Genomic DNA, 14,515 nt, shown 5'->3' with positions numbered 1-14,515 from the left:
CAATTTCTTACCTAGCAACTTTATGCTGCCAGCTGCATTCAAATGGCCACACTGTGTTTCGTTGTTTTAGCAATAGCAATGGCGGCGTAAATTTATGTCAGGCTATCTGCTTAAAACACCACTTCCATAACGTATCGATGTCGATGTAGCACCAGTTTGAAATCAACCCATTGTTATTTTGTCTACATGCATCTGTTAGTCTTGTGCAAATATTTAAACATTTAGGATGGAAGGCCGCGATCCAGGGTCGATCCCAGAGCGTTGGCTCCATTGCCCCAGGAAATCTAATGAACTGTTGGCCAACAAATTTTTAGCATTTAAAACTCCTCTTTCGTCCAAATTCGATGATAAAGTCCCCGAGGAAAGTCGTTTTCCTCCGAAAATGTTATTCATGGCGATGAAAAGTTATAAGGTACGCACCTGCATGTTTCACAATGATTGTGTTTATTTTTTATTATTATTTTGGATATCTGACTTTGTTGCAGAGAAATTTCAAATAGTTAACAAAATAATCATTAAATAATACGGTATGATGTGTCGTCAGGGATTGAGAAGGTTACCAAACCCTGACAGATCGTAAATCGATCCAAATTTAGTATTTATAATTAGTATATTATCTTCTTCTTTGACCGTACCGCTCCCGTCAGAGCGTGCGGACACCACACATTGCCTACGAGAATCCTTATCGTTTGTCAGTCTTTGCATTTTCCCGGGTCACGCCGGCTTCCCGTACCTTCACCGTATATACTCTGTGAATGGTATTTACTCACCAGAATACGTTAGCTTCAAGAACAGGCAAGCCGGGTTGAAACTCTCGCGAAGCGTTGTTGTCGAAGCTCTGTATTATTATAAAATAATATTATCAATTTCAATTAATATGTCTAATTATATAGCTATTTAATATATTAGTGGCTGCACCAAACCATTTTATCAGTTATACTCCAGCCAATAAAGCTCATAAGATGTAGGTAGAACTATAAATATGTTGTGAGCCATTTGTTCAGGGCTTGATATCCGGGCGGCGAGGGCGAGACCGTCTGTCCGCTGGAGCGCCCGACATGATTGTCGATTTCCATATAATTGAATATCTAATCGTGTTGTGCAATTCTAGAAGAAACAATGGTACATGTCGGTTATGGGGAAGCCAGCGGCAAACACATTTTGAAAATACCCAATATACTGGATTCTTTGTTAGGTTGGGTTAGTTTAAGTGAGGTTAGGTTAGGTTTTCATTCTTGAATTCATGAATTTTGTCTAAATCGGCTATGACAATTAGCGCGGTTTCCGCCTGGCTTCTCCATAACCGACTTGTACCAAAACTACCTATCTTATCACAAGATCGCTAAAGTGCATGACTTAATTATTATATTTAACACTCACTGCAAAGCTATTTTACTCTCCTTCAAGATGTTACGCATACCATGTTGTATTATGGTTTTAGTATTACGTCATAGTCTAATTTTGTTTGAATTTCAGTATGTATATTCTTTTGTTGCAGGTTAAACTCGGCCTTTGGATAGATTTAACCAATACCTCAAGATTTTACAACAAGGCTGAAATAGAAGAACAAGGTTGCAAGTATATCAAATTACAATGTAGAGGTCACGGCGAAACTCCTTCCGAAGATCAAACAAAGTATAAACAAATATAATTATTTTATTATGACCGTCACACTTAGGTACATAGTTGGTATTAAGCCAAAGGAAGATTGAAAAGAAATCATGCGTCAGATGATATTGAATGCCAACTTAGGTTATAAATTCACTTCATGTCTTTCCCGCTTTGATTTATTGTGGAGGTAAAAATCCTCTGGAAATTTCTAGTTATTTATGTTAAAACAATAGTATGTATTTTGTTTTATTTCAGAATGTTTCAGCAAGTAGTATCAACATTTATTAGGAATAACCCTCTGGAAATTATCGGTATACATTGCACACACGGTTTCAATCGGACGGGGTTCTTAATTGTTTCATACATGGTAGAAAATATGGATTGCAGTCTTGAAGCAGCATTACGAGAATTCGCTAGAGTCAGGTAATAATATGTTTCACAAATTAATTAAAGTTTAAAAAATTAAACTCAACAATCCAGAGTGAGCGCCAGCTAGACATGTCACGAGCCTAATACTACAAGGTTCTAAGTGTTCGTCCTCGAAAAAACAAACCCAACAATGAAGTAGTATTCTAAGCTGCCTCATTGTTACTTTTGTTTCTCCAAGGACAAACACTTAGAACCTTGTAGTTCTCCACTCGCGATGTGTCATTCGAGTACAACTGACTTGAGACATGCGAGTCGCAGGCAACCGGTGAAACAATCATATGTGAAGACTTATGTTCAAATTTAAGTGACTCATTTCCCATGGCTAGTGCTGCCGTATCCTCTGTATACACACAGATCACTTCAGCCTCTTTTTTGACACCCTGACCGAATTTTATGTATTTGTGTATTTTACATAAAGATTGTTGTACGACAGGCAGTGATGCCAACCGTACAATAATTATAGTACTTTAATTCTGCGGAAAATGTAAAATACTATAATTTTACGACAAATATACTAAAATACTATAATTGTAAAGGATTCAAGATGAAAAATGTTCCTGTACTATATATTTTTCAGAGATACTATAATTTTTACGCCTTTGTACTATAATCAGCATATAAAAAGATGGCAACACTGACGACAGGAGAGAATTCAGTTAGTTTTGTAGAAAAAAGTACCACTTGTTTGCTGTTCTGTTCTCTGTTTTTCCACAATACATTTAATTATATATGATTTTAGTTTATAAAATATCAAGTAACAAAGGATTAGTATCATGATGTACAAAAAAACAGTTCTCTAACCGAATTCAGCATTAACATTTAATACATTAGCCAAATACATAAATTGAATAATAACCTTTGAATTTCATTTAATATAGACCTCCGGGAATTTATAAAGAGGATTACATTCTAGAATTGTATAAAAGACTGGACAGTGTGGAAGATGCTACACCTCCTCCTGCGCTACCCTCCTGGTATACAGGTGCCTATGCCTTATTCTATTTGTTTTTATCAACAGGGGGGAATGAGATCGACCCGGAAAATTGAATTATGCATTATATATACGCATAATTAAGATTTAAAAATAATAATAAACAACACTACAAGGCAGCAGGAATTAATGCATATATGATTTTATAACAGTTTTCTGTGATATTACAATTTATTGGAATTTATGTGTTATTCATGATTTGCAATAAAAATATTTAGATTAAAAAAAATGCATTTCGGACTTGTCAGCCTTCCGAGATTTTTACAAGGGACACTGGATTACATTCAATCGAACCAAATAAAATTAAAACGAAATTGTAATCCCATCCATCAGCTTTATATTTTAGGGATACATGAAAATAATATGATACATATTTGAAATTAAATAATATTTCATATATCTGATAATTACTTTTCTCTCTCAATTTAGAGTCTGACGATGGAGACGAGGAAACTAATGACTTTGCTGAAAGGTAATATGGTGTAAAATACCTACATTTGTTTATTTTAATAATTCTATCGAATGTTAATTAAATTCTTACTCTACGATACTATTACATATATGTACCTATAATTAGTAAAAACTTGGATAGTACAAAACTAATACAATAGATGTTTGATTATCCAGACCAAATAGGGATTAAGTGCGATAACACACTGACGCTGCGCGAGTTTTTTTAAGCAGAGCGGGAGTGCATTACATCCTGATACATTATAGACGTGATATTTGGTGGAAGAAATTTTACTGTAAGATTTCATCAATATGGTTTAAACATACGTTTGATGGATGAAACTGCACTGTCGAGTAATAATATTTCCCCTTCTATCTATAGAATTTTGAGATTTCTTTACTTTCAAAGTGAATTGTTTTTCATACCGCCATTTAAAAATCTTATTATTCATCCATGCCTTTTTCTGGTGATCATAATAATATGAAACCGGAAGACATCCTATTTGAAAGCATCTGGGATTTATCGATTTCTCAATAAGAAATAGCAGGGAGTTTTTGTCTACATGCTGAACTGGTTTTGTACTCCGCTTTGCTGGGAATGAACAACATGAAAATACAATCTTCCACCTCTTTATTTTGTAAATTTTTCATAACTTTACTTTTTGACCTATCCTCGGAAATCAAACGATGACTTAACTATAAATATTTTCACTATGGTTTTTATTATATCCAGGATCGTTAATAATGAATCCAACAGTTACTATAAATATTGATAGATTGCACTAGCCATCACGTGTTATGCAAAAAAATCATATGGCCGCCAACGTACCCTCTGATTTTTCTATTGTGTGTGCGGATCATCAACGTATCTGAGCAGGATTGGTGTCACCCGGTGCGGTAAATTTACACCCCCCCCCCCCCCACCACAAAAACATGCCTACAATTTTTCATGAAAACATATTTTTAAGGTATCAATGATTTTATATAATAATAACAATAACAACGATAATTTTTAAAGTAAGCAAATAAAAAAAAATAGGAAATAAGTAGGTATTCGTTGATAAAATATATTAAATACTAAACTTGCATAACTTTTTTTTTATTTTTTTTTAAATCTATATACATAATAATTGTATGTTGGGTTCTTTTTGTTCAATATAAACACTTTTATGCAAAATAAACATTTATAAAAATGTGTTTCTTTTCACCCTGACGAATTTTCTTATTTATTTTTCAAGTACGTAAAAAAATTATTTCTTTGAATATGTGATGGTTTCGTGCATTCGAGCAAAACCTCAGAGTAATGATATATAGAGAGGGCATATTTTTCGGCAAAATGAAGCCGTGTTACTAGCGTATAACGCACAGTAGAACAACGTTATTATTATCAACTAAGAAACGTTATACTATCGTGTTGCTTCTCAGTACGACTGCCAAATTTAAACATAACGTAGTTAACCATATTATGTTCTATTAAAATAACTAAACATAATTACCACTAACTTTATATTTAACACAAAAACAATAAACTTCAGCAACACGTACGTGCCCTTAGTTTTTAAATGCATCTATCAGCCAAATCATTTTTTTCCGGCAACGTTTTCAATTTTTTAAAATTCAGCTGTAGAAATTCTATCTTACACTAACACATAGAGCAGAGATATAAGCGTGCCGAATGCTTACTCACTCGAACTTATGGTTCGTTTTTGTTCAGACCTTGAGTAAAACTAAAATCTGGCAAAGGAAACTTTTTTACAATATTCTTGTGTGAGGACTGTGCGGGGGATGAAAACATGTGTGCGGACATATTTTGGTAGGTGTGCGCGCGCACACGTCCACACCTTAGAGCAGAGGGGGGCAAACTTTATGGATGGAGGGCCAAATTCAAAAATTCAAAATGAGCGGCGGGCCGCAAGTCAAATACCATTTTTAGATATACACTATTTATTATCACAAAAACTAAACATTACAAAAAAATTAATGAGAAGAATGAAACTGTTGTACATTTTTTTTTAATCCAGGTGTTAATTTTGTAGTTGATATTCTCAAAACTACTTCTAAATGGGCATCGGAGATATTTGATCGTAAAGAATTTTTATTGAGGTTCATGATCGAAAATGTTTGTTCACATATATAGATTGATCCAAAAATAATGAAGATTTTTCTTTAGTCGCTCTGTCGGTACACTATCAATATCTATTGAAAATGGATCGCGTACTATTGCTAAACTTGTCTCAATTTTTCGGAAGTCACCAAATCTTTGTGAAAAATCGTCATTCAGAGCTTTAATAAATTTACCGTATTCTTCAAATTTATATTCTGGTATATTCAGCAATTTCAACGTTGGAAAGTGGTCCACGTTGTTATTTGATATTTGTCGAAGGAATAACTTGAGTTTTAATTGTAATCCATTCAAACTTTTTACCATACCATGGGCATATATTTTTTTTCCTTGCAACGCGGAGTGAAAAGTATTTAAATGTATCACGATGTTCAACGTAGAAAATAGAGGTTACATAGTGTGAGACGAGACGCAATATACATTACGCAGATAATACATTTACGAAACAACGAATTCTTCAAATTTTAATCTATTGTCAATATTTTTTAAAAAAATATATAAAAAAGTTATTCGTAATCAGAAGTACAATTAATGATGGCGGGCCGCAAAAAAATACCCGGCGGGCCACATGCGGCCCGCGGACCGCAGTTTGCCCCCCCCTGCCTTAGAGGGAACATTGATGGCCGCTATTTTGTCTGTTAAAAATTAATTATTTTGCACAATCTGAATAATCAAAAATCCGGACAATCGAGGTTCCACTCTATTTATCATTGAATTAGTAATGTTTGAAACTTAAATTTCACCCTTTTAACCGAAATAAGAAACCGCAATGGTAAAATATGTTTTTTTTTAAATTAACCGTCCGTTACCAATAGTTTGGAACTCAAAACAACTGCAAGAACTCAGAAAACTTACCAAAACTGTATAACCTATCTCAAAATAAACAAGTTTTCACTTATCGTAATTGTATCAAAATCTACTCGAATATAAGTTAAAAACAATAGAAATAGGCAGTTTCCAAACGGTATACAAAATCTTTGATATGTATAGCCCAAAAATTCAACTTGTGTATCCTGTCTGAAACTGATGTGGAGTTAACAATAACATAAAAATATATATATTATCTACCATATATTAACAGACTTTTACAAGGAATGATTGTTACATCATTCACCAATCTATTGGGTCTTTGCACTCGATTAAACGTGAGATTATTGGCGTAATTGTTAAATATTTGTAAATACTTGAAAGCGACACATTCTATATTCCATAGTAACATGATAAAATGAGTGGTATAACTTTATTGATGATAGATGTTAAGTAAATTAAACATAAAATAAGAAAGGCATGATTTTGTTATGCGTCTCTTTCAGCAGTTCCAAGTCAAAAGGTAATAGACGCAGAGAATTTGTGAATAAGAACCCGACATTCACACCCGGTATATCGGGAGTCATTCACTTCACCGCTCAACCGAGGCTTGCCGAGATTCAAAAGAAAATTCAACATATGTGCGGCTGGAAGAAAACTGGCTTTCCCGGATCTCAACCGGTTTCCATGGACAATAAGAACATTGTCAACCTGAAGGAAAAACCTTATCGTGTCTCTTGGAAAGCAGACGGAACTAGGTGAATATTATTTCAAATTCTAGATGATTCTTGTTGGCTAGCGATGATCCAGCCAAATTTTTACTGTAACTAGGATTGGTAAGGGGACAGGGAGGGATTGATACCATACTGGACTTGTATAGTTGAACAACTTAACCTTGAAGACTCCCTGATTGTTTGCTTCTGCTATTTTGGAATACTTTCTTATCAACCTTTTTATTCTTCAAATTCACAGACCATTTTTTTATAATACATGGGGATCCTCATTATGTGAATTTGCAAAAAAAATATAAAAACACAAGCGCAATAGCACACAGTCGTCAACTGTCTCTTTCAATCCAACACTCCTACGCTATTTCCGTCTTTCTCACGCGCCTCTCTCCTCTCAGTTCTCCCGCTGCTTCTCGGTCTTTTGCTGCTGAGATTTAGTAGTGCATCGACGGGGCATCGTGAATATTTTTCCTCTCAAATCTGGATTTTTTTACTAGATCTTTATCACGAATTCATGGAGAAGTAATGGAATAATATCCATCCAGAGAAGAAAATGCAAAATTTACGGTCTAGATGTAAAATTAGATGTTGGAAAACGGAAAAAAACACAATTCATATTGCACATGCACTTGACACGCCTGAAACCACCATTAATCAATATTAAGAAACAATTTGGATATTGAAAACAGGGCTAACATGACGATACAGCATTCTAAAGCTAAATTAACTTGTAAAAGGAATGATATAGAACTTATAGAGAGAAGATTAGCTATATGAATAGATCTCTATCAACAACATACGCCTGTGAGTCTCACTCGTCCAGGAAGAAACATTAAGGTTATATGAAGGTATTCACGACGAAATAGAATATGTAAATGCCCTAACCCACAATAATAAAATATTTGTTTAATTTTTTTAAACGTGTCTCAATTAAACCCATTTTCCCATTTACTAAATAATTTTGGTCCACATTTTAAGCGGATTCGCTTAAAAAAATATTTATTAAATATAAAAATAACTAGGTAGGTACTGACATCTCTGTCCAAGTCGTGAGCGAGAAGAGGCATTCATCTCCTCGCTCAGTATGTTGGTGAAACGGCGAGATTTTATTGCGAGATTTGCTGTCTTAAATGCTTCTGCAATGCGCAAAATGCTGCATTGGCATTCTTGTTAAATTACTTATTACAGCATTGCCGGTTTTATTATTTATTTATTTATTCTCGCAATCAACCCTTACTATGCGTCGGCTTGATAATGGTTCGGGTCTCTTTAGATCCACAGAGACATCCCCAAATGGTGACCATTCGGGGGTGTAACAGTACCTACATCAAATTTTTTTTTGACTTAATTATTGTTGCTTTATTTTTTTCAGGTATTTAATGTTAATAGACAAACTGAATGAAATTTTCCTGTTCGACAGAGATAACTGTGCTTTTCAAGTCAGCGGCTTAACTTTTCCTCAGAGAAAAGATCCAACTCAACACCTTATAGATACTTTGATCGACGGAGTAAGTGATCGCCATTTAATTTAATTTATCATCACAGTGCTTATTCATTTTTGTTCACTCCATGTAATACGCTAATGTTCTGTTCATTTTTATAGGAGATGGTTATTGACAAAGTGAACGGTGAAAACATTCCTCGATACCTATGCTACGATATAATAGCATTGAATGGACGTGATGTCAGCAAGTCATCGTTCTATCCCGATAGGCTTGGCTATATAGAATATGAAATTGTAGGTCCCAGGTAATGATTTATTGATAAATATTACATTTTTGGCGATGTAGGAGATGATGCTGGATGTTGACGATGTAGGAGTGAGTAGATTCGGAGAGACTGATTCGTTCCTTTGCGATAGCCTTTTATTGAACCCGTAACGATGGAAAATGCTTACCTCAGTGTCTCAAGCACTTTATGGGAAAATACATTTTTAATATAATAAATATCGCTGAGGTAAACAAAGTGCTTACTAAGTAGTAATTCGATTTTGTGAAAAATGAATACAAAGAAATTGCACGTACTGAACAATAATTAAATGAGTAACATTAATTTGAAAGCTATTCGTATGTCATGGATTCTGCTGACACTGCTTATTCTCACGGAACCATCGACAGCCACACATTAATTTCTTATCTAAACGCTTTTTTGTTGATTTTTTAACACTTTCACTTTGATTTCTCATGTTAGAAGAAGTAGATGGTATTTTTTTTACACTTTATTAGGGCATATATTAAAAATTTCTGGTATTAACCCGGCCGTCGCGTAAGTTTCAATACAGAAGAAGTTTTGTCTGCATTTCATTTTTTCGAAATGTTTTTGTTCGCTCTATTGTAATAAATATGGCAGTAAAAAATGATTGGTCTGACATTTATTGCCTTCAAACACAAAGATTGCTGTGACACATATAAAATAGGAATTAATTGCCCAATGCACTCAAAAATATGCAAAGAAGAAGTAGATGGTAATGTTTTTTTACACTTTATTAGGGCATATATTAAAAATTTATGGTATTACGACAGTAAAAAATGATTGGTCTGAGATGTATTGCCTTCAAACACATAAAGATTGCTGTGACACATAAAATATTAATTAATTGCCCAATGCACTCAAAAATACGCGAAAGAAGAAGTAGATGGTAATGTTTTTTTACACTTTATTAGGACATAATATATTAAAAATTTATGGTATTATGGCAGTAAAAAATGATTGGTCTGAGATGTATTGCCTTCAAACACATAAAGATTGCTGTGACACATAAAATAGGAATTAATTGCCCAATGCACTCAAAAATATGTGAACAAATATTTCAGTAACCATGAATTTTTAAACATATGCCCCTTTTGGTTGAGGAATTCACATTAATTATTTTTGATTGACACATTTAATATTTAAATCTTAAGTTTATTTTTTACAAAACTTAACACTTAAAAAACACACAAAAACAGCTTTAAAAATGTTTTGTGGAGTAGCTTATTTTATTGCATGGGTTCAAACATCATCCTACATCACAAGCTACGCAAACATAACGGGAAAGTATTTGTTTTCTTTTTGTTTTTCTTCGAATTGCCACATACATGACATCAACGTCGAGGCTTATCGGTATTTCTAGTCGGCGGAAGTAGCTCTGGCACGTGTCGTGTCGCGGTTTTCGGCAATAGTCTAATTGGACTATCGCTTGTTGACGGTCTAGGTTGGGGTGTATTTGAAGGGTTCACTTTATATTTATCCACTAATCACGGTAAGCTGAAACTCACCCAATGTTTGTTTACGTCCTGTTATAAATTTATACAAATAAAATGAATTTAATAAATATAAATCTATCATATGGAACGCCACTTTCTTATACCATTTGATTTACTTACGCATGCACGACAAGCTGCTAAGCATCATGTCGGCTTTGTCAACTGTGCCCATATTTTTGTTGTAGTCAATGACACATTTGGGTTTTTGAATGAGCTCACCAGTCCTAAAGTTTATTTTTCCTGTTGGCCCACAAGATTCGTCGTGAAGCGTGGTCAGCATGTGAACGTCTCTTCTGTTATGCCATTTTAGAGCTAAAAGGGGACTGTTGCACTTCGCCTCAGTCTCTCCCTTTTTCAATTTTTTAAAATCCGGCATCTCTTTTCGGTTTTTCCTAACCGTTCCACATGCATTGGTCATATTAGCATGGAGAAATTTAAATAGCGCCGGACTGGAGTACCAGTTATCACACTGTGTATGACCTTTGCCGATATAGTTATTTAGCAGTGTCGTGACGACCGCACCAGAAATTCCCAAATTGTGTGTGCTCTATATCGGTCCTTTCTCCACAATAAATAATATTCTATATAGCCCATTATTTTAGCAAACCATTCAAAAATTGAATCAAGGCATACAATAAGTTTGAATGTAAAAAAATATGCATATTTCCCTGATAATTACTACAAAAATATAATCTCATTTACACTGCACTGCTAATTATCTATCAGAGTAGTATACCAGTTCATAATATGTTCCCTTTAACAGTATGGGATGATAAACAAAATAATAGTTTACTACATTTGCAGGTTTTTCAAATATCAAATTAGGCCTGACAGGATCAAATATAGAGAGAATTATAATAATAATGGTAATTAATAATTAAACGAGTAACTACATTATGATATTATAATATGTATATTACGTATTTTGTCAGTTGATTAGAATTATATACCTCCATATAAAATGCATGTTTATCATAAAATAAAATCTTTCATCTATAACAGTGCTCCGCAACACTACCTACTTTAGAGTATCACACTGTCTTTAACCTTAGCGATAGGTAGGGGGTCCGCTTCATCATGTGGGGTCCATGTTTTGATGTATAAATTGTTTTATCTGTGGTGTGCTGCACAATTCTGGGAATACCTTTGGTGTGCCATGGGTGAGAAAAGGTTGCGGAGCACTGATCTATAGCAATGACACAGTAATAAGGATAGTAACCTACATATTTATTATAATACATTATGTTACATTACCTTTTCTTGACTTTCAAAATAATTCAAAAATAAATAATTGTTAATTTGGCTTCTATGCCAAGCATATGGCCAGATGGAAGTTATATTAAAAAAACTTTTACGAGAAATAGCTTTATGCTCCACCAAAAACATAGAATGTATATTTTCTACTGCAACAATCTAAATATCGCAATTTATCATAATCATTAGTCTGGATCAATCCACTGCTGGAAGGCCTTCTCCAAGCTGATTCTATTTACCTTGGTCCTATGAATAATTGCGCTGCTTTGAGCAATCAGCGTTTTCCGGCTAGCAAGACAGCTGACTTAAGATACGTAACATCAATATTCAATTTCTAATAAATTTTTTATCCAGGGGTGGTTGTTGGATGATTTTTATGGGTCATCCATAATCTCCTCGACAATGGCGTGAAGGCTGACATAACTATGTATTGACCAAAAAACATTTCTAAAACCCATAAGAATTATTTATCTACTATTGTTTTTAGACATAAAGGATTCATGGAAGGGAGACTCAAAAGAGCACGCGAACCTTTTAGCATACGACCGAAACAGTTTTGGGATTTGACTCAAGCGACCTGCCTTTTAGGAGAAAAATTTGCCAAATCTTTATGTCATGAACCGGATGGACTCATATTTCAACCTTCCAAAGAGGTAATACAGTAACAATAAATTATGAAAACCTTGAGTTGATATTATAAACGTGAGGTTATTTTAACCATTTCTGCTTCTAAATTTTGCTTATCGACCTTGACAGAGTAAAGGTTATATTAGTAGGTGTTTTACGGGCAAAATTTCTTAGCCATTCTCAAAAACCATTGGGTCTTTGCCCAACACTTTATAAAAAACCCAATTTCACACATCCGCATTTTCCACAATTTCGCAATCCATCTACTTTTGGATAATCATATACATACTATCCATTCAATTTATGAAAAACGTCTCGTATATTTTGATAATTTCGTCAATATCCAATTTAATGTGTATTTTATCTGCTTTTCTAGCCTTACGTTGCTGGAAGATGTCACGAGGTCCTCAAATGGAAGCCCTTGAGTATGAACAGCGTTGATTTTAAACTGAAAATAGTGACAGAAGGCGGGCCGGGGTGAGTAATGATCTTTCTAATTTATATTTACCACTATTGTAATATCTTAACATACTGAAAAAGAATAAATCCTAATGTGAAGTTATTATATTCAAATTTTGAAGTTTACTGTATTTTATTTAATAAGACGATCAACTTTTTTTCAGAATTCTTCCTCGTAAAATAGGAGAGTTGTATGTTGGTCAATGCGCCCGTCCGTTTGGTCATATGAAGATGTCGAAAAGTATTAAAGAACTTGATAATAAGATAATTGAATGCAAGTTAGATAATAGCCAATGGGTTTTTATGAGAGAACGAACGGACAAATCTTTCCCCAACAGTTTTGATACTGCTTCTGGTAATTGCAATATTCTAATTTATTATTTTTGTGAATTTTGTTTATTTGCTTGGAATCGATAAAATAATATAATATACATTAATTGCTACGATAGACATTTGGAAAAGTGTCAGCTTTTGAAGTTATGAGTTGCAGGTTCAAATCCCGTATTTGGCAAATACACTCTTTTTCTTCAATGTCTTTTTGGATCTAGGGCTGGACCCAATAGGTCGATGGGCTAATAACATTTTTTTGTAAAAGAAAAATCTTTTGATAAATTTATTTATAAGGCAGTCAATGATAAAAAAATGCATTATTAATGCAAATGCAGGTATTTTAGATACCTACTTTTTTCGTAATATATATTCTTTGTTTTGTGGTCTTTCTAATTAAAATATTTTTTTAATTTCTAGTTTTTATAATGCCCAATACGGGCTTTTTAAAGTTTACCTCCAAAGATATTTTAATGTTTTTTTTGTCAAGGCATTATGAGTTACTGCTATTTATCATGTTATATATGAAAAATTTAATTTCAACATGGGAATAACTCATTTTCACCAAATTTGGACTTACCATAGTTTACCTCCCACATACATAAATAACGTACTTGCATAGGTTCATGGATACTATTGTTTATGGCTGTGACTAGTGTGATAAGTTTTGTTTAAACCATTTTTTTTCAGCTGTATGTAACAGCATCACTGATCCAGTCACGCAAAGGAGATTACTCGATTACATAGACCATGAAAGATTTCACGACGATTCCGACATGATGCCTCCGCCAAAACGGCAGAAGATGTGAAGTCTTAATAGTCTCAATTTATACTCTTATTTATTAATTATGAACATCGGGCAGTAATATGGGACAAACCATTGATGACTGCAGTAATATTTTTTTAAACTTTAATTCGACACTCCTCAAAACGAGCAGTATTTATTGTTATGGGGTGGTTAGAATTATGTATTGCAATTTTATATTTAATTTTTTTTCTGTAGCTTATGGTTTAAAAAGAAAGTTTATGACTGATGTTAATCATATTGTTTTTCATAAACCATTTCTTTTATTCAACAAGTAGAATGTAGTGAGAATGTAACATTTTACATATTGAACATACATAACTTGAAAACACCCCACATATAAACCTACTAGAAAAAATCTCATTTTGAAAAAGATACGACACCTGATGGGATATCGCTATTTTTTCAAAATGGGATTTTTTCCAGTAGGTTTTCAAGTTATGTATGTTCAATATTGTTTTTCTATAAGATTACCTAATTTTGTACTTCTCACAAAAAATGTTATTCAAAGAATTATGAATAAAGAAGTGTTATTATTTTAAAGTGTTGTATTTATTCTCTTCTCACTATCCCTGAATTTCTATTGACAAATTACCATAAAATCAATGAAGATATAATATGTACACAGCATGCTGGATTGATTCTAGAATTTAACATGTA

General features: G+C 33.5%; 1 protein-coding gene across 4 annotated transcripts; it reads left to right on the top strand.

The window, feature by feature from the left end:
- The first annotated feature begins 53 nt into the window (after nucleotides 1-53).
- Nucleotides 54-14,398, top strand: mRNA-cap (RNA guanylyltransferase and 5'-phosphatase mRNA capping enzyme). 4 transcript variants are annotated; one of them, XR_015071639.1, is made up of 13 exons: nucleotides 54-412; nucleotides 1,499-1,635; nucleotides 1,867-2,034; nucleotides 2,919-3,022; nucleotides 3,461-3,503; nucleotides 6,920-7,168; nucleotides 8,511-8,646; nucleotides 8,742-8,887; nucleotides 12,125-12,290; nucleotides 12,641-12,741; nucleotides 12,888-13,078; nucleotides 13,741-14,129; nucleotides 14,285-14,398. XR_015071639.1 is itself a non-coding variant. In XM_085955884.1 (12 exons), the coding sequence occupies exons 1-12, from the start codon at nucleotides 227-229 to the stop codon at nucleotides 13,857-13,859; spliced, it is 1,746 nt and encodes a 581-aa protein (XP_085812010.1). In that variant the 5' UTR covers nucleotides 54-226; the 3' UTR covers nucleotides 13,860-14,398. The 4 variants fall into 4 exon arrangements, 2 of the variants coding, with proteins under 2 accessions (XP_085812010.1, XP_085812008.1); XR_015071638.1 differs by having other exon boundaries at nucleotides 6,917-7,168; XM_085955884.1 differs by having other exon boundaries at nucleotides 13,741-14,398.
- Nucleotides 14,399-14,515: the final 117 nt, after the last annotated feature.

This window comes from Rhyacophila brunnea, unplaced genomic scaffold (assembly GCF_057557595.1).
Source record: "Rhyacophila brunnea isolate RB1 unplaced genomic scaffold, BYU_Rbru_1.0 scaffold_5, whole genome shotgun sequence".
In the NCBI taxonomy this organism is placed as follows: Eukaryota; Metazoa; Arthropoda; class Insecta; order Trichoptera; family Rhyacophilidae; genus Rhyacophila; species Rhyacophila brunnea.
This window is presented reverse-complemented; position numbering and strand designations above follow the sequence as displayed.